The 26,996-nt window shown below is 47.2% G+C and overlaps 1 protein-coding gene across 1 annotated transcript in view; it reads right to left on the reverse strand.

The window, feature by feature from the left end:
* The window catches only part of LOC145360085 (immunoglobulin superfamily member 21-like), a 299,512-nt gene that overhangs the window by 246,062 nt on the left and 26,454 nt on the right, over positions 1–26,996 (reverse strand). Inside the window, exon 2 of the mRNA XM_080215033.1 lies at positions 24,187–24,299. Within this exon, the coding sequence (XP_080071159.1) occupies positions 24,187–24,299 (113 nt within the window). The remainder of the gene's footprint in view (positions 1–24,186; positions 24,300–26,996) is intronic.

Raw genomic sequence — 26,996 nt, forward strand, 5'->3', positions numbered from 1 at the left:
CAGCACCCAAAGGAAACCCACACCGTTTCAGAGGGCAGTTAAGAATCAATCACCTGGCTGTGGGTCTGGAGTCACATCGAGAACAGGTATTGAAAAATAACAAAAAAGAGAAAGGTGGCGGTACAAAATCGTTTTGCCAACTCACTTCCAGTTGCTAAAACGAAATGCAATTGTACAATGGGTCATAGTCGGACCAGTTTAATAAGTGCTGGAAATAATAACACACAGAATGTGAGTTCAAATCCCACAGGAGACATCGAGGATTGTGAAATCAGCTTTTTTAAATTATTAAAGTGATCATGATTGCTGGAAAAAAAAAACCCACTTTAGGGGAGGAAACCTGTCATCCTCCCCTGGCCTGGGCTACAGGCGACTCCCTGGCCTGGGCTACAGGCAACTCCAGTCCCAACATACGTTCCTAATTCTGAACTGCCCTCTGAAGCGGCATTCAAAGTTTAAGTCGTGCCTTGTCAGGGTGTGTAAAGATGGGGCATTTATTAAAGTGGTCCGACTATGACCCAGTGTACAATTGCATTTCATTTTAGCAACTGGAACAAATTGCCAGACAGCCCAGTGACACCATGAATAAACGACAAGAATCCCCTCGTGTTAAACGGGGTAGCGTCACAAAAAAACCCTGTCTGAAAAAAAACAGCTACAAAAGTAGTTGGAGCCTGGTTGTCACTATTCTGTACTGTGATGGCATCAGATTCAATGTCATTCTTCCAGGTCACAGTTGGGAAGAATGGGAAAAGCTAGGTGAGTGGGAAGAGGGGTAGTGTGGTAGGGGGAGGGAGGAGAGAGGGAGAGCGGTGGGTAGAGGGGAGGGGTAGTGAGGTGGGAGGAAGAAGAAGAAGAGAAGTGAGATGGGAGAAAGGGGTAATGAGGTTAAGGAAAGGCGTAGAGGAGTCGTGAAGTGGGAGGTTTGGGGGGGTAATGAAGTGGGGGAAGGGCATAGAGGAATAGTGAGGTGGGAGGGATGAGGAGAGGGGTAATGAGATGGGGGGAGGGGAAAGAGGGGTAGTGAGGTGGGGGGAGCGAGGAGAAGAGTAGTGAGGTCGGAGGGATGGGAGAGGGGGTAATGAGGTGGGGAAGGGCATAGAGGAGTAGTGAGGTGGGAGGATGGGGGAGGGGTAATGAGGTTGAGGGAGGGGAAAGTGGGGTAGTGAGGTAGGGTAGAGAGAAGGGGAGGGGGTGGGGGGGAAGGGTGGGAGGGAGAGGAAGGAGGGGGAGAGAGAGGTGGGTGGAGGGGGGGTGAGGGGGAGAGGAGTGGGAGGGAGGGAAGACAGGGGTTGTGAGTTGGGGGAGAAGAGGGGGGGGGGAATGCACAGGCCTGAAAAATGAATGAAACAGCAAGGGTAAATTTTTGCCCTGGCATGTCCACAGTTCCTCGTTTCCTCTTCCCCTCTCTAGATATGATTAAAGATGCTGGCGGGGGGGTGAAAAAACTCAAAGAAAAACACTGTGCGGGACTTGGTTGAGAGGGCAAAGGATGAGGTAGTCAAATGGAGCATAATATTCAGAAAATCAAATATCTGGTAATGAGATATTTGTGCTCATTATAAAGCGCACAAAAAAATTTAACCTCAACAAAGCCCATGAGTGAAGATTCATTTTTAATGAACTAAATAGTCATTTTAAAAGGTTACTCCTGATCTGACGAGGATGTCATTAAATAACATGGGGGAAATGAATAGATCTGGATGCCATTAGGAAATCGACAATCCTGATAAGAATGCAAATCCATGCAAATTGACTCTGACACCAGTGAGACTCCTGCGGAAAAGTAATCCTTGTACGTATAGAACTCCGCTCAGAACAGCTCCCATACAACAACTGGCTGCAGGAAATGAAGCAACTGTTATTGCAAAGTGAACACGGGAGCAATTTTATGGAAAGATGGGACAGGCGACGATGAGATATTCTGTTCTTCTGCGGTCGCGCTCAAGGCAGGAGAACCCAACAAGACAACAAAACAGCACTGAACAGTGTGCAATCTAACCAGGCGCATGACTTTTACAAATGACAGTACATCGCTTCCTCCACACTGCCCTGGAGCCTCAGCTCACATTGGGCACTTGAGTCCCAGTACGTTGCTTTTATCAGCTATAAAGAAAGAAACAAAAGAGTGGCTTGCGTTTAGAATCATAGAATCCCTGCTGTGCAGAAAGAGGCCATTTGGCCCATCGAGTCTGCACCGATCACAATCCCACCCAAGCCCTATCCCCACATATTTACCCCACTAACCTACACACCCCAGGACACTAAGGGGCAATTTAGCATGCACCTAACCCGCACATCTTTGGACTGTGGGACGAAACCGGAGCACCCGGAGGAAACCCATGCAGACATGGGGAGAATGTGCAAACTCCACAAAGACAGTGACCCCAGGCTGGAATTGAACCCGGGTCTCAGGTGCTGTGAGAGAGCAATGATAACCACTGTGCCACCGTGCCTTTTGCAACCACGTGACATCCCAAAGCACTTTAGCAGCAATTCAACACTTTTTGAAATGTAGTTATTATCGTAATGTAGGAAACATAGTGGCCAATCAGCACAACACCACATAATAGGAAACATGGCGTGATGGCTCAGTGGTTAGCACTGCTGCCTCGCAGTGCTAGGACCCAGGTTTAAATCTGGCCTCAGGTCAGTGTCTGTGCGGAATCTGCATGCTTTCCTCATGTCTGTGTGGGTTTCCTCCGGGTGCTCCAGTTTCCTCCCACATTCTGAAAGACGTGCTGGTTAGGTGGATTGGCTGGGTTAAATTCTCCCTCAGTGTACCCGAACAGGTGCGACTGGGGGGTTCTCACACTAACCTCATTGCAGTGTTAATGTAAGCCTACTGGTGACACTAATAAATAAGGTTTAAAAATAAACTTAATGCAACAGAGAGCGGAGTTTCATGGCCTCGCTCTGGCAAGACCAGAAATTCCTGCCCGAGGTCAACAGAGATTTCTGTTGTTGGACCCTCGCCAATTCCGTGGCAGGGTGCGGTGGTGGAATCACAGCCAATGTGTTGATAATCTTGATTGAAGGATAAATATTGGTGAGATGACCAGGAGAACTCCCCCACTTTTCAAAGCAGTTGCATGGGATCTTTAAAGGGGTTTCCTCCCACAGTCCAAAAATGTGTGGGTTAGGTTGATTGGCCACGCTACATTGGCCCTTCATGTCAAGGGGATGAGCCCGGATTAATAAATGGGGTTACGGGGTTAGGGTCAGTGCAGGCTCAATGGGCTGAATGGCCTCTTTTTGCACTGTAGGGATTCTAAGATTCGATTCTACTTAGCTTTCGTCCGTGAGGGCAAATTGGGCTTCAGTTGGTTATCTCATCTGAGGCACAGAACCCCCACTTCCCCCAAAACAGGGCACTGAGACTAGTCAACCTAGAATCTGCACCCAAGTGTCTGGAGTGGGATTTGAACTGATAATCCTCAGACTCCAAGGTAAGAATGCACAGTGCTGAGCTGGGGGGAGGCCTGACCACTGAGAGGTCATGATGTGATGATGTTGGACTGGGGTGGGCACAGTAAGAAGTCTCACAACTCCAGGTTAACGTCCAACAGGTTTATTTGGAATCACGAGCTTTCAGAGCACTGCTCCCTCATCAGGTGAGTCACCTGACGAGGGCGTTACCTTATTGAGAGGGATATTCAAAACACCAGGAAGAATTCTGCATCTACAAACTAATCCAAGCTGGAGAGAGCAGAGGCAAGCAACTTTACATCTGATTGCCCTCACAACATTAACCGAATCAAACGGACTCCCAATTTCTGCACTGAACGTGGATTAAAGTGAAGTATTTTGAGAAAGTGCATATATTGCTGATTTCACAGGAGGCAAATGGGTTGAAGGGTTTGAGTAGCATTCCTTGAAGTCAGCGAGGGCAGGAGTGATTAGCCCAACAACACAAACCAAGCTTGAGCGCAACCTTTGCTAAATCAACTGAGCTTAGTGATTGTACTCCTACTTCAACTCACTGCAATGTATCTGCTTCAAGGAAAACAGTTTGTCTGTTGGAATTCTGCGTTATCTGATGCTGCTTACTGGTCCTTTCCAATACTTATCGCACCTCACACCATATTGCTCTGACACACTCACCGACCTATACTGTCACTCCGCGTACCCCAGGCCCCTCACTGTCACTCCGCGTACCCCAGGCCCCTCACTGTCACTCCGCGTACCCCAGGCCCCTCACTGTCACTCCGCGTACCCCAGGCCCCTCACTGTCACTCCGCGTACCCCAGGCCCCTCACTGTCACTCCGCGTACCCCAGGCCCCTCACTGTCACTCCGCGTACCCCAGGCCCCTCACTGTCACTCCGCGTACCCCAGGCCCCTCACTGTCACTCCGCGTACCCCAGGCCCCTCACTGTCACTCCGCGTACCCCAGGCCCCTCACTGTCACTCCGCGTACCCCAGGCCCCTCACTGTCACTCCGCGTACCCCAGGCCCCTCACTGTCACTCCGCGTACCCCAGGCCCCTCACTGTCACTCCGCGTACCCCAGGCCCCTCACTGTCACTCCGCGTACCCCAGGCCCCTCACTGTCACTCCGCGTACCCCAGGCCCCTCACTGTCACTCCGCGTACCCCAGGCCCCTCACTGTCACTCCGCGTACCCCAGGCCCCTCACTGTCACTCCGCGTACCCCAGGCCCCTCACTGTCACTCCGCGTACCCCAGGCCCCTCACTGTCACTCCGCGTACCCCAGGCCCCTCACTGTCACTCCGCGTACCCCAGGCCCCTCACTGTCACTCCGCGTACCCCAGGCCCCTCACTGTCACTCCGCGTACCCCAGGCCCCTCACTGTCACTCCGCGTACCCCAGGCCCCTCACTGTCACTCCGCGTACCCCAGGCCCCTCACTGTCACTCCGCGTACCCCAGGCCCCTCACTGTCACTCCGCGTACCCCAGGCCCCTCACTGTCACTCCGCGTACCCCAGGCCCCTCACTGTCACTCCGCGTACCCCAGGCCCCTCACTGTCACTCCGCGTACCCCAGGCCCCTCACTGTCACTCCGCGTACCCCAGGCCCCTCACTGTCACTCCGCGTACCCCAGGCCCCTCACTGTCACTCCGCGTACCCCAGGCCCCTCACTGTCACTCCGCGTACCCCACACCCTTCACCAATGTCACACTGTGCTCCTCTGAAACTCTGTTAGAAACACATCCCTTACTCTTAATACTAAGCACCCCTCAGTGAATGTTTGTGATTCTGTAACTCTCTGTAATCTGACGGGTCTGATAAGTGGGAATAGGAAATATATAGGGACATACATTAGATTGACAGGAATGGTTCGAGGTATGAGGAACCTTGGTTATGTAGATAGACTGGAGCAGTTTGGGATTGTTCTCCTTGGGGAAAAGAAGGTTGGGAGGAGATTTGACCAAAGGTATTCTTGTGTGGTCCAGACAGAATGGAGAAGAAGAAACTGTTCCCACCGGCTCATGTATTGAGAATGAGAGGGTACAGATTGAAGATAATTAGCAGAAGAGGTAATGGAGGCATGTGGAGAAAGGTCTTTCTCATAGTGAGTGGTGAAGATCTGGAATGCCCTAATTGTGAAGGTGTGAAGGCATTCAAGAGGGAATGAGGACATCCCACAAAGATTAATGTTCAGGGGCTACTGGGAAAGGTGGGGGGGGGGGGGGGCGGGATGTGGAAACAGGGGCAGTGGGCTAGTCCCGAGGCCTTCTCCTGTGCCGGAGCAATTCTCCGATCCTGTGAAACAGAACGGGAGATGCATGAGGTATGAATAAAGGATAGGAGCGTGATAGAAGCAGGATGAAGTGAAGAATGAATTAAACACAAGTGGATGATGAAGGATGCAATCTCTCTCAACAGAAAGCACTTTGTGCCTGGTACACACTGCATATGAAACTCCAGCTTGGCTGTCAGACAGCTGCAATAACAGTTTATAATTGAGAACCGCTGTGTACAGCAGTACAACACACAAATACACCCTCACCGCACAATAACGACATGATTTCATACTACCTATCTTTTGAGTAAACCCTACTTTGTGTGCCAGACTCAGCGTTGAATACAGATACGTTGGTCGGACTGATAACCAGCTACCCACATCTCCACCTCGTTCTCTCCAATCAGGGAAGGAAAATAATACAAAATTGATTGGGTCGAGCCATTCTGCCATTTTTCTTTTGCTTAGAGCCTATTTGGAAGGTAATTCGAGCAACAATGCACGAGAATGGGGGCGGGGGGGGGGGGGGGGGGGGGGGCGGTTTCTGAAGTCAAATTCTATGACTCTAGCAATTACTGTAAAGGTTGACAGGCCGACAACAGCAGTGACAACACGGGAAGAGGATTGGTTTTAATTTACCATCCTCTGACAGGCTGTGTAACTCTGTAAAATGGTTCAGCAGCATGCTTTTCCAGAAAGAACTGTTCCATTGGTGGGGGGGGAGGAGGGAGCTACTTCTCACTCAGTCTGTGTCACCTCGGGCGGTGGTGGGAGGGGGGAAGGGGGGGGAGGGGGTGGGGAGCAGGGAGGGGGGAGGGGGAGTAGCTACTTCTCACTCAATCTGTGTCACCTCAGGCGGGATTTTCCAGTCGCCCTCGCACCGGAAACCGGAAAATCCCTCCGGAGGTTAAATGGACCTTTGCTCCTCGCCCGCTATGATTCCCATGGTGGGGGGTGGGGACAGGAAAGTCCCCTCCCTTGTGTGACACCCATTGCCTTTTCTATTCTGTTGCCAATCTCCAACATTCCCCACTTCACTCTGAATGGGGCAGCCGCAAAAGGAATGCGCAGAGGAATGACTTACATCTGTGTGATGCCTCTCACAGCCTCAGCACATCCCCAACACACTCTCCAGATACCTGTGAAGTGCAGCCATTGCTGTAACAAAGCAGCCAATTTGCACACAGCAATCCTCCAGAAACAGCAACACAATACTGGGCAGTTAGCCTGTAACGACAACGCTGATTGAGAGATCAATATTGAATTCCCAATCTCTCTGTAACAATGCCACATCATTGTTTCCATAAAGTGGAGAGCGGTCGGTGCCTCAGTTCAGCTAAACGATGGCGACTCCAACAATGCAGCACTCCTTCAGTGCTGGAACGCAAACAGAGAGGGGCAGCACGGTGGTGAGCACTGCTGCCTCAGAGCGCTAGAGACCTGGGTTCAACTCCAGCCTTGGGTCACTGTCTGTGTGGAGTATGTACATTCTCCCCATGTCTACGTGGGTTTCCTACAGCTGCTCCAGTTTCCTCCCACAATCTGAAAGACGTGCTGGTTAGGTGCATTGACCAAGCTAAATTTTCTCTGAATGTACCCAAATTCTCTCTGAATGCCGGAATGTGGCACTGGTAGATTTTCACAGCAACTCCATAAGCCTACTTGTGACACTAACAAATTAACTTTAAAAAAAAAAGCTGGAAAATCTCAGCAGGTCTGACAGCCTCTGTAGAGAGAGAATAGAGCCAACTTCTAGATGACCCTTCATCAGAGCACTTTCGCTCTATTCTCTCCACAGACACTATCTGACCTGTTGTGATTTCCCAGCATTTTCTGTTTTTGTTTCAGATTCCAGCATCTGCAGTATTCTGCCTCTATTTCCTTCAGTGCTGCCCTGGAATGTTAGTGTGGATTTTGTGCTCCAGTCTTTGGAAGGAGAACTCCCTACTTTCAGACTGAAGAGACAAATGGGAGTCCCAGTTGATGCTCCGGTAAAATGTACAGGGGACTCAAAATTGTAGCCGAGCTTCTGGTTGTCTCAATTAATGCTGGCCTTTTCTCAATCCCTACTGGAACTCAGCCCCCTATCAACCCCCATGACCTAACAGTGACCTTGCCTTCTGAGCTGATCTCCGCTGGGCAGTGGAGGGAAGCTACACTTCACCTCAATTTATTCATTTGTGGGGCATGGGCGATGCTGGCTGGCCAGCATTTATTACCCATCCCTCATTTTCCTGAGGGCAGTTGAGAGTCAACCACATTGTTGTGGCTCTGGAGTCACATGTAGGCCAGACCAGGTAAGGACAGCAGATTTCCTTCCCTAAAGGACATTAGCAAATCAGATGGGTTTTTCTGACAATCGACAATGGTTTCATGGTCATCAGTAGATTCTTAATTCCAGATATTCTTTTTATCGAATTCAAATTCTGCTGAGATGGGATTCGAACCTGGAACATTAGTTGACTTTCTTGATTAATAGACTCATGATAATACCACAAGGCCGTTGCCTCCCACTTTCTACTCATTCATTTGTGAGACATGGGCATCACTGGTTAGCAAGCATTTATTGCCCATCCCTAGTCCCCCTTGAACTGATTGGTTTGTTACGCCATTTCAGTGGGTGGTTAAGAGTCAACCACATTGCTGTGGCTCTGCAGTCACATGTAGACCAGACCAGGTAAGGATGGCAGATTTCCTTCCCTATAGGACAATAGTGAACCAGATGGGTTTGTCTGACAATCAGCAATGGTTTCATGGTCATCAGTATATTCTTAATTCCAGATATTTCATGATATTGAATTCAAATTCCACCCTCTGCTGTGGCAGGATTTGAACCCGGGTCCCTGGATTAATAGTCTAGGGATAATACCACTAGACCATTACCTCTCAATTTATACTCACCTCCCACTCTGTACTATAAAACTCTGGCGTCCAGAGAAGGAAAGCGAGGGGAGAAAATGATGGAAACTATTATTTGTATGCCTGTAAATGAGAATAAATGGTCAGGTTTACCCTTGAGAATAGAGAGGTGTGTGAGAGTGCATCATTCGATCTGTAGCTGGAGGTCATTGCACTGGGTAATATGTTCCTAATCAACGGGGCTGATACAGTGTAACGAGGCACAATAATTCAATTAAAAACACAGCAGTTTCATCGCCTCCTCCATATGTGGTTTGCTTTGAATCTTGCTTCATGAAGGATGGTGTTAGTTGGACTCACGAGAGTCACTATCACACAGAACATTGACTCCAGTGATGTTGGGTAGGTCACTGCCTTTGTTGGCGCTTACTGCACTCATTCAGTCGAACGTGCTGAGCTGGTTAGCAAGGAGGAAAGGGCTGTGTGGGCTGCATCCCCTCCCCGTGCACTGCGTTCTCCAACTGGGAGTCATTCTGGGCAAAATTAACTATTAAAACCAGCGTGAGGTTTTGCAGAGGGTCGATCGAAACATCTTCCCGAAAATTCAGGAGGCCATGGGTTTTACGGTTGTTTTATCAACTCAAGTGCAAGGAGAGTGGTTTTAGATGGTCGTATCTAATGAGAGAAAAGAACATAAAACGCAAAGCTTAAAAGAGAAAAGAAGGTCTCAGGGGAGTAATGTCTGTCCAAAAGTAGTTTCCCACAGTCTGAAGGAAGAAATATTGGGTTTGAGATTGCAGTGTGTGAATGCTTATTTAAACAACAAAAAAGCACAAAGCTATTGTGAAATGTAGAGGTTGTAATAGCTGGGTTCCAGCAACAGAGAAAGGAATTTCAGAGGTATGTGTGTTCGCTCCTAATTTCAGCCCAATTTAAAGATTAAACTACACACTAAAAATGGCCAGAGTTGCCCTGTTGACATCACTAAAGGGGAAAGGGCCACTAGGATTCCAAAACTGATACCATCCACAGAGCTGTCAGTACAGCAGATGTGGTGGCATAGTGGTTAGCACTGCTGCCTCGCAGCATCAGGGACCCGGGTTCAATTCCAGCCTTGGGTCACTGTGTGTGGAGTTTTGCACGTTCTCCCCATGTCTGCATGGGTTTCCTCCAGGTGCTCCGGTATATCCCCAAACTCCAAAGATATGCATGTTAGGCAGATTAGCCATGCTAAATTGTCCCTTCGTGTTCAAAGATGTGTAGATGAGCCATGGTAAATGTGTGGGCTTACGGGGAGGGAGGCTGAGTGAGATACCTTGTCAAAGAATCGGTGCAGACTCAACGGGCCAAATGGCCTCTTCTGCACTGCAGAGATTCTATTCTTTTCTGGGACCGGCAGGTGGCTAATCCCAAGGAAAGGCAACTGAGCCATCTCCACACCCCTGTAGCACCATATTTCCTGGTCAGGGGTTGGGACCATCGGATGGGCTCCTAGGCCCAATCTCAAAACCAGGGGAGCGGAGCAGGGAGCAGCTCGGGAGGGATAGGCTGCAGATAATCGCCTGCTTCTTCACTAATGCCACTGGAACATAGCCTAAAAAAAAAGCTGAGTAGGCCAAAAAATGGTACGTTCTTTAAAAATGGCAAGGGAGTTGCTTTGAATATTTTATTTTATTCAATCGTGGGATATGGGCGTCACTGGCCAGCCAGCATTTATTGCCCATCCCTAGTTGCCCCTGGAGGGCAGTTGAGAGTCAACCACATTGCTGTGACTCTGGAGTCACATGTAGGCCAGACCAGGTAAGGATGGCAGATTCCCTTCCCTAAAGGATATTAGTGAATCAGAAGGTTTCATTGGCATCAGTAGATTTTTAATTCCAGATAATTTTTATTGAATTTGAATTCCACCATCTGCCGTGGCAGGATTTGAACCCGGGTCCCCAGAATATTAGCTGAGTTTTTGGATTGATAGTCTAGCGATAATACCACCAGGCCATCGCTTCCCCCACCCCCACTCTCCCCCCACGAATACGTGCGGACATGTTGCTCCTCTGCACGGAGAATGCTGTCATAAGCTTTTATTCCCCATTTAAAGAGAGGCGCCTAAAACAAAGATTGGCATTTCTTTATTGAGATGAGTAATTCTCTGTCTAGATTGTAAAAGCTGCATAGAATCAAAATTAGTCAGTCAATACTGTTTAATTAGTCCAAATGAAGAATTGTGCATCAACGCCTGAAATGAGCACACAGCCAAACCTCGAAGGGCAAAGCACAATGGTATAAATGCCAGTCATGTTGGCACCTTACCAACTAGAACATCTGTTTAAAGGGAACACTGGTAGAGATAGTAATTTATTCTCCAACCAGTCAAAACAATTTGTTTAATAGGAATGAAGGGCACAGTTTAGCCCTGTGACACAAGGTGACAGGTGGTGTTGGCAGAAGATCTGGCACAGCCCAGTTACTTCATATCTTTGCTCATGGCAGATCAGAAGAGTTTTCCGTTCAAATTTCACCACCCGCCCTAGTCTCAGTTCTGCAGAATCATTTATTTCCATAATCAACTGGTAACCATGGAAAATGGAGCCAGCTCACAGCACCAACACTGTTACATTTATCTGTGCAGTAAATAAGGGCAATGGGTAAGCGGAGGTCTTGGGCCAACACAATTGCTGATGCCTCACATGAAGGCTCTTGAGGATATCTGGCCTTCCCAAAGTGGCATCATCCCTTACAACAGAATCCCTACCATGCCGAAGAAGGCCATTCAGCCCCACTGAGGTGGAACTGTACCACTCCAAGATCTCTATCTATCTTCTCAAAGACAGGCAGTGTCGCTTCTACTCTGGTCTACTCTTGCTTCATAACCCCCAATCTAAGGGAAGGAGACTCTGCACAAACAGGGCATCATCCACCTTTCAAATGAGCCATCCAGTGACACCATTAATGTGGGGCACACTACCAGTCCAACCTGGCCCCCATTTTGTTTCTTAGTTACTTTGTTTGTCCCAGTGCCAACTACCCCAACACAAAAGGAACATCTGTCACTTGTTCTTTAGTTTTTCTTTCAAAGAGCACTGACCTTTGTTCCCCATGGAACCCCTGCAGTGCAGGAGGCCATTTAGCCCATTGAGTTTGCACTGACTCGCCAGGAAAACATTATACCCAGGCATCAGCCACTCCTGCGCGCCCTATTCCTGTAACCTCACGCATTTATATGGCTAATCCAGTTAGCCCAAACATCATTGGATTGTGGGAGGAAACCCAAGCAGACACGGGGAGAATGTGCACACTGACGTACCCGGGGCCGGAATCAAACCTCGATCCCTGGCGCTGTGAGGCAGCAGTACTGCCCACTATGCTGCCGAGCCACTCTATTAATACATTCTCCTGTAATACTTTTATGCCAATATTGCTACTCTTGAGTCCTTAATACTACCATTAACTCTCCCTTTGTTTTGTGCCTGTGATATCTTTGTCAATCTCTCCTTAGCTCTGAGCTATTCCTGACCTTCTATTCTGTTGCACTTTCTCCACCTCCCTCTCTAACTATATAATCCATCACACTTCTCCCCTCTTCAGCTCTGAGGGAGAGTCAAATGGACTCAAAACCCTAACTCAGCTTCTCTCTCCACAGATAATAAGTTTATCCAGAATGGCACAGATGGGTGGAGACCTTCTGGCGTACAGTATGTGTAGCATGGGGCAGCACAGTGGCACTGTGGTTAGCATTGCTACCTCACAGAGCCAGGGATCCGGGTTCAATTCCCGGCTTGGGTCACTGTCTGTGTGGAGTCTGTACATTCTCCCCGTGTCTGCATGGGTTTTCTCCAGGTGCTCCTGTTTCTTCCCACAGCCCGAAAGGCACACTGGTTCGGTACATTGGCCATGTTAAATTCTCCCTCAGTGTACCCGAACAGACGCCAGAGTGTGGCGACTAGGAGATTTTCACAGTAACTTCATTGCAGTGTTAATGTAAGCCTACTTATGACTAATAAATAAACTCAAAAACTTCAGCAGAGCAAAAAACCTTGTCCTTCTTAAATGGATGAATAATGTCCTCCATTCCACTTTCTTTTTTTTTATTCATTCATTAGACATGGGCTGGCATTTATTGCCCATCTCTATTGCGCTTGAACTGAGCAGCTTGCCAGGCCATTTCAGAGGGCAGCTGAGAGTCAACCACATTGCTGTGGCTCTGGAGTCACGTGTAGGCCAGACCAGGTAAGCATGGCAGATTTCCATCCCTAAAGGACATTAGTGAACCAGATGAGTTTCTCTGGCAATCAACAGGGTTTCATGGTCATCGGTTGATTCTTAATTCCAGATATTTGTTTATATTGAATTTAAATTCCACCATCTGCAGTGGCGGGATTCGAACCGGGGTCCCCAGAATATCAGCTGAGTTTCTGGATTAAACGTCTAGCGATAATACCACTAGGCCCTGACCTCCCTTAATACCTCTTCAAGGTATTGACTTTTACTGGAGTGTAGACCACCAGCTGCCACCAGATACTGCCTATGGGTGGAATAAAAATGATGCCAACATTATGCCACTGGAGAAGGCTGCCCATAGTTACAAGCAAAGCGCGTAAGTCAGAACTACAAGTGCCAATTGTCTATTCAAATGGCCTCCTTCTGCACTGTACAGATTCTATGATTCTAAGTGGCCCATCACTCCGGATGCCTGATCCCATTCTGATGTACAATCCACCTGTGTGCATTTGCTGGCAGGAATGGAAGCCTCACTGATCTTCCAACATAAGCAGGAGTGGAATGCAATATTCCTCACTTGCCCTAATGGGTGCAGCTCCAACAACACTTGAGAAGCTTGACACCATCCACCAAAGCAGCCCACTTGATTGGCACCACATCCACTCCCTCCACCACCAACGCTCAGTAGCAGCAGTGTGTACAATCTACAATTCACCAAAAATCCTTAGACAGCACCTTCCAAACCCACCACCACTTCCATCTAGAAGGACATGGGCAATACCTGAGAGCACCACCACCTGCAAGTTCCCCTCCAGGACACTCACCGCCCTGATATATCAGCCATTCCTTCACAGTCACTGGGTCAAAATAAAGAACAAAGAAAAATCTTGGAATTCCCTCCTTAACGGCATTGTGGGTCAACCCACAGCAATGGACTGCAGTGATTTTAGGCAGCAGCTCACCACCACCTTCTTGAGGGCAACTAGGGATGGGCAATAAATGCTGGCCAGCCAGCAATGCCCACATCCCATGAATGAATAAAAAGAATCACCTGAGCAGAGTTGCCAAATCACTGCTTCATTGCAAAGAGACAGAATTGAGTGGTACAGAATGCAGCCTCGAGAGCCAGTTATCTTTTAACGGGGGAGAACTGATCTACGTTTTGTTACAGCAGTGAAGGCAGCTTGATGATTCCATCCCGTTCAAAATGCAGCAAGGTCTGTGCTTGCTTCTTTCAATTACCCGGTATTGTATTTTCCATCTTCCAACAGAATGCGCACAAATCTGATATTCAATATAACAAAAAAACCTCCCCATCTCCTAGCAAATGTGATGTCTTTAGCACTTTTACCTAACCGTGTGTTACTAAGATCATGCGACATTATGGAATATTTTGGAATGTATACGTCCCTAGGGATGACTGACAGACAGACAGACCAAACAAAAAAGGCCTTTTGGTCCATCTAGTTTTAATGTTTATTTATTAGTGTTGACAAGTCAGCTTACATTAACACTGCAATGAAGTTACTGTAAAAATCCCCCCAGTTGCCACACTCCAGTGTCTGTCTGGATAAATTAAGGGAGAATTTAGCACGGCCAGTGCACCTAACCAGCACGTCTTTTGGACTATGGGAGGAAACCGGAGCATCCGGAGGAAATCCACACAGACACGGGGAGAACATGCAGACACCGCGCAGACAGTAACCCAAGCCAGGAATCGAACCTGAGTCCCTGATGGTGTGAGGCAGCAGTGCTAACCACTGTGCTGCCTGTCTAATCCACCCTTTTGCAGGAAATGTTCAATTACTTGCTTCTTGCACGACTCCAGAGATGTCTTCCTTCTCTCGATTCAGCCCAGAGGCTATGTCATGTATTAATCATTTTTGTGAAGTATGTCTTCCTGGGATCAGGCATGAATGAATCTTTTACCAGTCTCTACCTATGTTCCCCTTATGCCACAGCTGTGATTTAACTTAAAATAGAGCTCAGGTTAACCTTGCCATCTTAAATACATCGAAGATTCTCTCCCATTTCCGCTCTTTCAAGGTCTAAGAACAACAGTGGTTAGCATTGCTGCCTCACAGCGCCAGGGTCCTGGGTTCAATTCCAGCCTTGACTCACTGTGTGGAGTTTGCATGTTCTCTCAGTGTCTGCGTGGGTTTCCCCTCACACTCTAAAGATATGCAGGTTAGGTGGATTGGCCATGCTGAATTGCCCCTTAGTGTCCCAAGGTGTGTAGATTAACTATGGTAAATGCATAGGTTTGCAGGGATAGGGCAGGAGAGGGGGCCTGGGTAAGATACGCCATTAGAAACTAGAAGCAAGAATAGGCCATTCAGCCCTTCAAGCCTGCTCCGCCATTCATTCTGATCATGGCAGATCATCAAATTCAATATCCTGATCCTGCCTTCCCCCCTTATCCCTTGATCCCTTTAGCTCCAACAGCTATATTTAATTTTTTCTTGAAATCAGAGAACATTTTGACCTCAACTATTTTCTCTGATAGTGAATTCCACACATTCACAACTCTCTGGGTGAAGAAATTTCTCCTCACCTCAATCCTAAAAGGTTTACCCCTTATCCTCAAATTATGACCCCAAGCTCGAGACTGCTTCACCATTGGGAACATTCTTCCTGCATCTATCCTGTCTAATCCTGTTAGAATTTTATAAGTTTGTATGAAATCCCCTCTCTCTTCTAAACTCCAATGAATATAATCCTAATCGACTTAGACACCCCTCATAAGACAGAACTGCCGCCGTAGGAATCAGGCTGGTAAACCCTTGCTGTACTCCCTCTATAGCAAAGACATCCTTCCTTAGATGAGGACACCAAAACTGCACACAATACTCCAGGCATGGCCTCACTAGCATCCTATACAATTACAGCAAAATATTCCTATCCCAACACTCGAATCCTCTCGCTCTGAAGGCGAGCATACCATTTCCCTTTTTTACTGCTTGCTGTACCTGCACGCTTAATTTCAGCGACTGATGCACGAGGACACCAAGGTCTCGCTGAGCATCCCCCTCTCTCAATTTACACCCATTCGAGTAATAATCTGTCTCCCTATTATCGCTACCAAAGTGGATTACCTCACATTTATGCACAATATGCTGAATCTGCCATACATATCCCACACACTCAGCCTATCTAAATCATGCTGAAGCATCTCTGCGTCCTCCTCACAGCTCACCCTCCCACCTAACTTTGTATCATCTGCAAATTTAGAGATTCCTTCTTCCAAATCATTAACATGTGACTCAATAGGCCAAATTGCCTCTTTCTGCACTGTAGGGATTCTATGACTTCCTCTGGTACAAGGACGAGGTGCAGATGCACTTTGCGTGGATATAAGATTGCTACTTGTTAGTTAGCCAAAGGATAACAACACAGAGGTCTCTCACAGGTTGGAGGGCAGTAACCAGGTCTGTGCTGGGACCACAGCTCCTTACAATATATATTAATGATTTGGAGGAAGGAACAGAGTGTACTGTGGCCAGATTTGCAGATGGTACAAAGGTGGGAGGGAAGGCAGGTTGTAATGAGGATATAAACAGTTTACAGAGAGATATTGACGGGCTAAGTGAGTGGGCAGAAAATTGGCAAGTGGAATTTAATGTGGCAAAATGTGAGATTGTTCAATTTAGAAGAAAGAATGAGAAGTAGTATTATTATTTCAATGGAGAGAGGTTGGCTAGAGCAAAAAGGGACTTGCGAGGGATCCTTGTTCATGAAACCTAGAAAACCAGCAGACAGGCAGAGAAAGTAATAGGGAAGGTAAATGGAATGCTGCCTTTTATTTCAAGGGGGCTGGAGTATAAAAATAAAGTTGCTGCAAAGATACAAGGTACGACAGAGGTGACATTTAGAATCCTGTGTACAGTTTTGGTCCCCGTATTCAAGGAAAGATATATTATCACTGGAGGCAGCACAGGGGAGGTTTACTAGGATGATCCCGGGTATGGAGGGACTGTCACATGAGGAAAGATTAAACAGGTTGGACCTTTACCCTGTGGAGTTCATAGAATTCCTACAGTACGGAATGAGGCTATTCAACCCATCGAGTCTGCACCAACCACAATCCCACCCTGGCCCTATTCTCATAACCCCGTGCATTTAGCCTAGCTAGTCCCCCTGACACTAAGGGGCAATGGCCAATCCGGCAAGCCTGCACATCTTTGGACTGTGGAAGGAAACCAGAGCATCTGGGAGGAAACCCACGCAGACACGGGGAGAACGTGCAAACTCCACACAGACAGTCACCCAAGGCCAGAATTGAACGCCAGTCCCTAGCACTGAGAGACAGCAGTGCTAACCACTGTGCCACTGCGCTGTTCCAATGAGATGTAATATCATTGAAACATATAAGATCCTCAGTGAATGAATGTTGGGAGGATGCTTCAACTTATGGGACAGTGTTTAGACAGTAAAAAGTCTGACAACACCAGGTTTTAGTCCAACCTATTTATTTGATAATATACTCGCAAGCTTTCGAGGGGTTACCCTCTTCGTCAGGTGAATGGAGAGTTCTGGCCTCAGACAGAGCATATAAAGCACAGACAGTTTAGAGATTACTGATTAAAATGCGAATCCTTACACCTAACCTGCTGTTCAAGACATCAGTGTTTAGGACCAGAGGACATAGTCACAGAATAAGGAGGTGTTTATTTAAGATGGATTTGGGGAAGAATTTGTTCTCCCAGAGTAATGACTCTTTGGAATCCTTTACCCCAGGAAGCTGTGGAGATCGAATCCTTGGGTATTTTCAATGCTGAGATCGATAAGTTTTAACCAGTTGGGGAATTAAGGCTTATGGAGATAAGGCAGGAAAGTGAACTTAAGAGTGTTAGACCAGCCATGGTCTTATTAAATGGCAGAGTGGGTTCTAAGGAATGAATGGCCTACTCCTGCTCCTTTTGCTTAATGTCTTATGCCACCGGCCCCTTCACAATTCCCAAAAGTTCTCTGAACGAGATCTTTAACCTGCACCTCAGCAACTGGCGACGGTAAGGCTCAAATTTAATGCTGCTAACCAAATTCTGTCTCAGGTTGTGACCCTTAGGTAGGAGAGTTTACTAAACTGAAGCCTGATTAATTGGCACGGTGGCACAGTGGTTAACACTGCTGCCTCACAGCGCTGGGTTCAATTCCTGGCTCGGGTCACGGTCTGTCTGGAGTCTGCACGTTCTCCCCATGTCTGCGCGGGTTTCCTCCCACAGTCCGAAAGACGTGCTGGTTAGGTGCATTGGCTATGCTAAATTCTCCCTCAGTGTACCCGAACAGGCACCGGAGCGTGGCGATTAGGGGATTCCCATAGTGACTTCATTGCAGTGTTAATGTAAGCTTACCCGTGACAGTAATATATCAACTTTAACTTAGAGGTGAACAGCAATGTGATGGGAGCACGATCATCAGGAGAATGACTATTGTTCAAGGATAGGGTCAATTTGCACCTTCTCGTTGAAAGTGGGATATAATTACCAGCTTGTCAGCTATGTCTGCAACTGAAGATCATATAAAGAAAAAACACAATCTATGAGTGAATTCCCTGTTCCTCACTGTACCCAGATAACTCGGAGTCCCATTTCCCTTTCCTGCAGCAGCAGATAATCTGTGCATCAGTGGCTGTTTTAGGACATTACATGAATATTGCAGCTCTGCATTCGCTAGATAAATAGTAGAAATTTCTGGTGATGTCTCCAAATTGATCACAGAACTAATCGCATCAAACCACACTGCAAATTGCATTACCTTCCTCATGACCCCAATTAAAAATAACTAATTATAACTTGATCAGAGTCTCCAGCGCAAAGCAGCAGTGTTATTTTTCACTGCCTCTTTCACGGTCTGGATCCTCACACTGCAACACACCCTGCTTCCACGGAATTGAACACCAGACGGATAATCTCATACTCGAAAAGCTTTCCTCTTCACGACACCTCAGGCAGTGGACCTCCTAACTCCCCGTCCTCTCAAGTTTTGTGGCATGCCATTTAGCCGCCGTTTTACATCTTTGTCTCTCTAACTTCATCTGCCCACAGATTTAACCAGGATTTGACCAGGATTTGGGAGAGGAAGGGGGCAGAGAAAAAAAGGACATTCCAAGAGAGAATAAAAGTGCAGGTTCGGATTTAATCCTAGGAATCAAATTTGGTCTCAGGATGTGCTCCTTTGGTGGGAGAGTTTCCTAAACTGAAGCCTGAGTAATGGGGTTGTCTGACTCTATAATGTGCAGGTTAGGTCGACTGGCCATGCTAAATTGCTCCTTAGATCAAGGGGATACAGGGATAAGGCCTGGTTAGGATTGTTGACAGTGCAGGTTTGATGGGCTGAATGGCCTCTTACTGCACTGTAGGGATTCTAAAGGGGCAGCACGATGGCACAATGATTAGCACTGCTGCCTCACATCGCCAGGGACCCTGGGTTCAATTCCAGCCTTGGGTGACTGCCTGTGTGGAGTTTGCATGTTCTCCCCGTGTCTGCATGGGTTTCCTCCAGGTGCTCCGGTTTCCTCCCACAGTCCACAGATATGCAGGTTAGGTTGATTGGCCATGCTAAATTGACCCCAGTGTCAGGGGGATTAGCAGAGTAAATGTGTGGGGTTATGGGAAATAAGGCCTGAGTGGGATAGTGGTCAGTGCAGACTCAATGGGCCGAATGGCCTCCTGCTGTGCTGTAGGGATTCTATGATGCTACGATACAAGGTATCAGAAAGCAGTTCCCGCTCCAAGTTTTAGCTCCAAACTTTGATTCATCTGAAGTTTTAAAACACAATTTAACTGTCAGCGCAGCAACAGTTTTTTGGAGGCCGATTCTTCCATGGACACTACAGTTTTCTGAAGAAACAGTAAAACATCTCTGCCTTTGGGGACTATTTTCCTCAGGTGCACGAACTAAACATGTCATGGAATGGTTACAATACTGAAGAGGGAGGCGACGGCCTAGTGGTATTATCACTAGACTACCCATCCAGAAACTCAGCGAATGTTCTGGGGACCCGGGTTCGAATCCCACCACAGCAGGTGGCAGAATTTGAATAAAAATTATCTGGAATTAAGATTCTACTGATGACCATGAAACCATTGTCGATTGTCGGATAAGCCCATCCGGTTCACTTGATGTGCATTAGAGAAAGGAAATCTGCCATCCTTCCCTGGTCTGGCCTACGTGTGACTCCAGAACCACAGCAATGTGGTTGACTCTCAAATGCCCTCGGTCAATTAGAGATGGTCAATAAATCAATAGATCTTAAACAATGATGCAATGGAGTACAGGAATGAGATAGAGAATCTGGTGAATTGGTGCGGCACTAATAATCTCTCCCTCAATATCAACAAAACAAAGATGATCATCAACTTCAGAAAGTGTAGTGGAGAACATGCCCCTGTCTACAACAATGGGGATGAAAGAGAAATGGTCAAGAGTTTCAGGTGTCCAGATCACCAACCTATCCTGATCCCCCCACGCTGACACTATAGTTAAGAAACCCCACCAATGCCTCTATTTTCTCAGGGGACTAAGGAAATTTGGCATGTCCGCTACAATGCCCATTAACTTTTACAGATGCATCATAGAAAGTATTCTTTCTGGTTGTATCACAGCTTGGAATATCTCCAGCTCTGGCCAGGACCACAAGAAAATACGAAGGGTCATGAACAAAGCCCAGCCCATCATTCAAACCAGCCTCCCAGCCACTGATTCCGTCTTCACTTCCTGCTGCCTCAGGAAAGCAGCCAGCACAATTAAAGATCCCACGCAGCCCGGACATTCTCTCTTCCACTTTCTTCCGCTGGGAAAAAGGTACAAAAGTCTGAGGTCATGTACCAACTGACTCAGAAACAACTTCTTCCCTGCTGTCATCAGACTTTTGAATGGACCTACCTTATATTAAGTTGATCTTTCGCTACACCCTAGCAATGACTGTAACACTACATTCTGTACTGTCTCCTCTCCTTCTCTATGAATGGAATGCTCTGTCTGTATAGTGTGCAAGACACAATACTTTTCACTGTATAATACATGTGACAATAATAAATCAAATCTTTTCAAATAATGCTAGCCAGCCAGCAACATTTATGTCCCACAAATGAATGAAAAAAAAATTGTGAATTCTTGCAACATTTGATGCCTAGCAACAGGCACTTGGTGAATGAGGGGAGTCAAATCTGGCAGCTTAAGAGGGACAAAAAAAGCACAAAGCAAATTGTGTTAAATGATTTGGTTCAGCGCTTGACGACTGAACTAGATGGTTATTACTATGAGAAAAGACAGGGAGTGGTGCTCGCTCTTACAGGGAGCCGGCACACTCACAACGGGCCAAATGGCCTTCTTCAGTGCTGTAACCATTCTGTAGTTTTGTTAGATGTCTTCTTCACTCAGTCCCACACCTCATACCTCTGGTCCCGAACCTGGCTCCCTTTTCCCACTTTACATCGGGTGGCCTGACTTCTGAACATTTTCACCACATTAAAATTGACACGTGAACTATTCTATTTTTGCTCTTGACTCCATTTGTGTCTCGAGTTGTCAGGGTATTTGATGAACCGTTGTCAACAAGTTAAAGCAATGAGCTGATTGTCAATCACACCCTACTGAGCGATGGGTTGGTAAAAGAAGGTCAGTCCAACCATGAGAGCCTGATAATGTTTCATTCTGCATCAGCACAGAGTCCTGCAAGACCCTTTAAAGCCCTCCCTCTATTAGTTATGCAGAGCAGTCATGACACTTCTACAACCATCAGAGTGCACCTTACTGCATTCCTTACTGAGTTCCCCTCGCCATCAACTACCTTCTGTTGGTTGAATGATTCAGGGTGTGATCTTACATAGAATCCTACAGTACAGAAGGAAGCCATTCAGCCCATCGACCACAATCCCCATATGCCGATGCATTTACCCTAGCTAGCCCCCCCTGACACTAAGGGGCAATTTAGCATGGCCAATCCACCTAACACACATCTTTGGACTGCGGGAGGAAACGGGAGCACAGAAACCCACGCAGACACGGGGAGAATGTGCAAACTCCACACAGACAGAGATCCAACTCGCGAATCAAACCCAGGTGCCTGGCGCTATGAGGAAGCGGTGATAACTATTGTGTCACAGTACTACCCCTCCCTTACAACCTCCTCTTGCTCAACTTCCAGCGAGATGAGGTGTAAGATTAGGTGGGAGGCGAAAATTCAGGTTCACGCCTGGTAGGTCGTGTCCCCTGATTGTATCGGCATTGTTTGCCGGCAAAAATGTCTTGTCCTGGTTTACTTACCTTAACCACCTCACCGGTTAAGAGTTTCCCCAGTGAGAATCAGATATGATTCCCACCGATGGGAACCTGATGTGATGGCCTCACTGGAAGAACAGAGGTTATTGAAACCTATGGGTAGACTGGGGCAGTGCCGAGCAGCCCTGAGGGCAGTGCCAGCCTGGCACCGCCTGGCATGCTGGCACTACCCACTGGGCACCATTACTGTGCCGGGGCAATGCCAAAGCGCAGATAGAACCAGAGTGGGGTGGAAGTATGGTGGGGGGGTGGTGGGAGACAAGGAGGGACACAGGGGTGGGAGGGAGGGAGAGAGAGAGAGAGGAAACTCTTGGGGTTGGTGGGAAGGGGAGAGGGTGCCCTGCCAGGGGTGCGATCAGTGGCAGGTGGTAGGGAGGGAACTATGCGGTTGGGGGGAGGCCAAGAGTAAAAGCAGATAGCCAATGCTGAGCATTAGGATCCATGGTGTGCACCAGGACCACAGCAGCTTGAGTTTTCGATGCTGAATATAAAAGGGATTATTAATACAGTGAGTCAGAGAAATAAAGGCATCATTTCTTTTAATTGAATGTGCCTGCAGAACTTTACATGATGGGAATTTATTTATCTCTTTTATTCATACAGGGGATGTGGGTGTCACTGGCTGAGCCAACAATTTTCCCTCATTGCCCCTGAACTGAGTGGCTTGCTTGGCCATTTCAGAGGGCAGTTGAGAGTCAACCACATTGCTGTGGGTCATAGCATCCCCACAGTACAGAAGGAGGCCATTCGGCCCATTAAGTCTGTGCCAACCACAATCCCACCCAGGCCCAAATCCCATAACCTTACATATTTCCCCTGCTAATCCCCCGACACTAGGGTCAATTTAGCACGGCCAATCAACTTAACCCACACATCTTTGGAAAACAGAGCGCCCGGACGAAACCCACACAGACACAGGGAGAACGTGCAAACTCTGCACAGACAGTGGCCTGAGGCCAGAATTGAACCCCGGTCCTTGGGGCTGCGAGGCAGCAGTGCTAACCACCGTGCCACCCTGTCTGGGTCTGCAGTCACATTCATGGACATGGGAGTTGCTGGCTGGCCAGCATTTATTGCTCATCCCTAGATGCCCTGGGAGGGCAGTTGAGAGTCAACCACGTCGCTATGGCTCTGGAGTCACATGTAGGCCAGACCTGGTAAGTCACAGCAGATTTCCTTCCTTGAAGTACATTAGGCATGTCAGCCGCGACTCTCACCAAGCTTGTACAGATGCACCATAGAAGGCATTCTTTCTGATTCTATCACAGCTTGGTGTGGCTCCTGCTTTTCCCAAGACCACGAGGAACTACAAAAGGTCGCGAATGTTGCCCAACCCATCACACAAACCAGCCTCCCATCCATTAACTCTGTCTATTCTTCCCACCACCTTGGAAAAGCAGCAAGCATAATTAAGGACCCCACACACTCTGGACATTCTCTCTTCCACCTTCTTCCGTCAGGAAAAAAATATTAAAGTCTGAGGTGATGTACCAACTGGCTCAAGAACAGCTTCTTCCCTGCTGCTGTCAGACTTTTGAATGAACTTGCCTCGCATTAAGTTGATCTTTCTTTACACCTTAGCTATGACTGTAACACTACATTCTACACCCTCTTGTTTCCATCTCCATGAACGGTATGCTTTGTGTGTATGGCATGCAAGAATCAATACTTTTCATTGTATATTAATACATTTGACAATAATAAATCAAATAGTGAACCAGATGTTTTTTTTCCCAACAATTGACACTGGTTTCATGGCCATCAGTAGATTCTTAATGCCAGACTTTTATTGAATTCAAATTTCATCACCTGATATGGTGGATCTCAGGATTACTAGTCCAGTGACAATAAACCACCCCACCCCCCCACATGATGGAAATTCAGATACAAAGCCCAGCTCACAGCCTGCCCAACTCTCCTTCTGTGAGCACTGCACAAACACAGCGAGATCGGAATCGAATCCTTGATGAGGAATGCCAATGAGTAAAACACTGCCCAACTGCTACGTCAAACGTGGACAACTCTCCTGAAATGGGGTCGCACATCCGCCAAGTGTGAATTCTATTCCAGCCCACACATGCACTAATCTACAAGAGGTCTGTGCCAGGCCACAGTCGATGGCTTACCTTGTACCACACTATCTCCCGGAGCCTCCCATCTGTCTTGAAGTTACATTTCAAAGTGACGGCGTCTCCTGCCACCACGGGGGATATCGGTTCAATATTCACCGTCAAATATCCTGAAAAATCACAAAAAAAAACAAGGAGGACAATGTTACTTCAAATCGTCAATAACCTCCAAACTCACTATAGGGAGGATGTGATAGTAGGAGAGGGGGTCCAGAGGCAATTCACCAGGATGTTGATCGGGATGGAGCGTTTGAGCTATAGGGAGAGATTGGATAGGCTTGGAGCAGAGAAGGCTGAGAGGGACATGATTGAGGTATATAGGATTATGGAAGGGTAAGGAGAGAGTAGTGAGCAGCTGTTCCCCCTTGGTTGAGGGGGCACAGCTTTAGGGTAAGAGGCAGTATTCAGAGGGGATTTGAGAAAAAATGTTTTTACTCCAAGAGTGGTAAGAATCTGGAATGAACTGCCTGTGGAAGGTAATGGAGGCCGGAAACCTTACAACCTTTAAAAAAAATATCAGGATGAGCACTTGAAATATAACATTCGAGGATATGGGACAAGCGCAGGAAAATGGGATTAGCGCGGCTTTAGTGGTAGATATCGTCGGTGCTTTTCTTGCGCTGTGAGACTCCGTGATTTTAGCTGAAAGATGGAATAACTCCATCTTTAAATTGGGTGGCTCGGTGGCACAGTGGTTAGCACTGCTGCCTCACAGCGCCAGGGACCTGGGTTTAATTCCCGGCTCAGGTCACTGCCTGTGTGGAGTCTGCACATTCTCCATGTGTCTGTGTGGGTTTCCTCCGGGTGCTCTGGTTTCCTCCCACAGTCCAAAAGATGAGCTGGTTAGATGCATTGACCATGCTAAATTCTCCCTCAGTGTACCCAAACAGGCGCCAGAGTGTGGCGACTAGACGATTTTCACAGTAATTTCATTGCAATGTTAATATAAGACAACTTGCAACACTAATAAATAAACTTCAAACTTCAGGTTGTTGCTTCAGGGCTAATTATAAAAAATTAAATCAAGCTGTTATAAAACATTTTCATTAGGATCGTTATTTAATTTATATTTTTCCTGTCGTCAGGCTAGACTTTACAAAGTTGAGAAAGGCAGCTGAAGGGCTAAGACAAAGTGCAGTGCCAAAAATGAGGTAAAAATCACACACAGTACACAGAATCACATTAAGATAAGAGGCCATTCGGCTCATCTGTCTCATTCTACTATTCACGCTCCACCAAGATGCCTCCCATTCTATTTCATCTCAACCCATCAACTTATCCTTCATTTCTCTGCTCTCTCATGGGTTCAATCTAGACTCCAGTCAAAGGCACATATGCCATTTGCCTCAACCTCTCCACTTGCCATCTCTTCACAATCAGCCAACCCCAATTACACGTCAGTAGCACTCAATTGGCTGTAAAATGCTTTAGGACACCCTGAGATGACGATGGGTGATATTTAAATGCAAGTTCTTTCCTTCTTTAAACCGACCTAATGTAAACTGGGAAAACCCAAGGTGAGTCACAGTCAGCGTTGGTCGAAGTAGTGTGTAATTGCTTCTTCACCCAGTGTGTCAAGGAAGCCAAGCGAGGCAATGTTCATTTGGATCTGCCTTTTGTTAGTGACCCAGATCAGGGGGAGGTGGTGGAATGCTAGTAATCTCACTGGACCAGTAATTCAGAGGCCCAGACTAATGCTCTCGGGACATGGGTTCAAATCCTACCATGGCAGCTGGTGGACTTTTATGAATTGAATTCAATTAATAAAATCTGAAATTAAATGCTAGCTGATGGTGGCCTTGCGATAGAGGGAGCACAGCGCAGGTTTACCAGGCTGATTCCTGGGATGGCAGCTCTGTCACGTGAGGAGAGACTAAGTCAGTTTGATTGTATTCAGCGGCGTTTAGAAGAGAGAGAGAGGATTGCGTAGAAACTTACAAAATTCTAACAGGGTAAATTCAGAAAGAATGTTCCCAATAGTGGGGGGGTCCAGAACCAGGGGGGTCACAGTTTGAGGTTAAGGGTAAACCTTTAAGAACTGAGGTGAGGAGAAATTTCTTCACCCAGATGATGGTGAATGTGTGGAATTCACTACCACAGAATGTGGCGGAGGCCAAAACACTGTGATTTCAATAAGAAATTAGATAGAGCTAAAGGGATATGGGAGTAAGGCAGGATCAGGATATTGAATTTGATCAGCCATGATCAAAGTGAGTGGGGGAGCAGGCTCAAGGGGCCGAAGGGCCTACTCTTGCTTCCAGTTTCTATGTTTCTTTGACCATGAAAATATTATCGATTGTGCTTTAGGGAAGGAAATCTGCCATCCGTGCCCAGTCTGGCGTACAATTACTCAAGAGTCAACCGCATTGCGGTGGGTCTGAAGTGAAAGAGCATCAAGGGCTGGACTTGCCCAGACACCCATATCCCATGAAGGAATAAAACAAGAAAATGTCCGAGAGGTGGAAGTTACGGCATGCCTGTGGGCCATAGAACGGCAAAGTCCAGCATGATTTAGGACTCAAAAATGCTAAAAAGATTAAGAGGCAGGTACATCATTTATTTAGATTTGTGGCTTCCACCAAATTGGATAATGCTGTGAAATCAGCAGTGACAGCATGTAAAAACCCAAAGTGAATTGGATAAAATATGCAGAGGGCCTAAAGAACAGCAAATGGAGTTTAAGGCAGGCAAGCGTAAAGTTCAAAAGAATCATAGAATCTCTACACTGAAGGAGGCCTTTCAGCCCATCGAGCCTGCACCGACAACCATCCCAGCTGGCCTTATCCCTGTAACCCCACATATTTACC

This window comes from Carcharhinus amblyrhynchos, chromosome 30, assembly GCF_965287045.1.
Source record: "Carcharhinus amblyrhynchos chromosome 30, sCarAmb.v2.hapA, whole genome shotgun sequence".
Classification (NCBI taxonomy): Eukaryota; Metazoa; Chordata; class Chondrichthyes; order Carcharhiniformes; family Carcharhinidae; genus Carcharhinus; species Carcharhinus amblyrhynchos.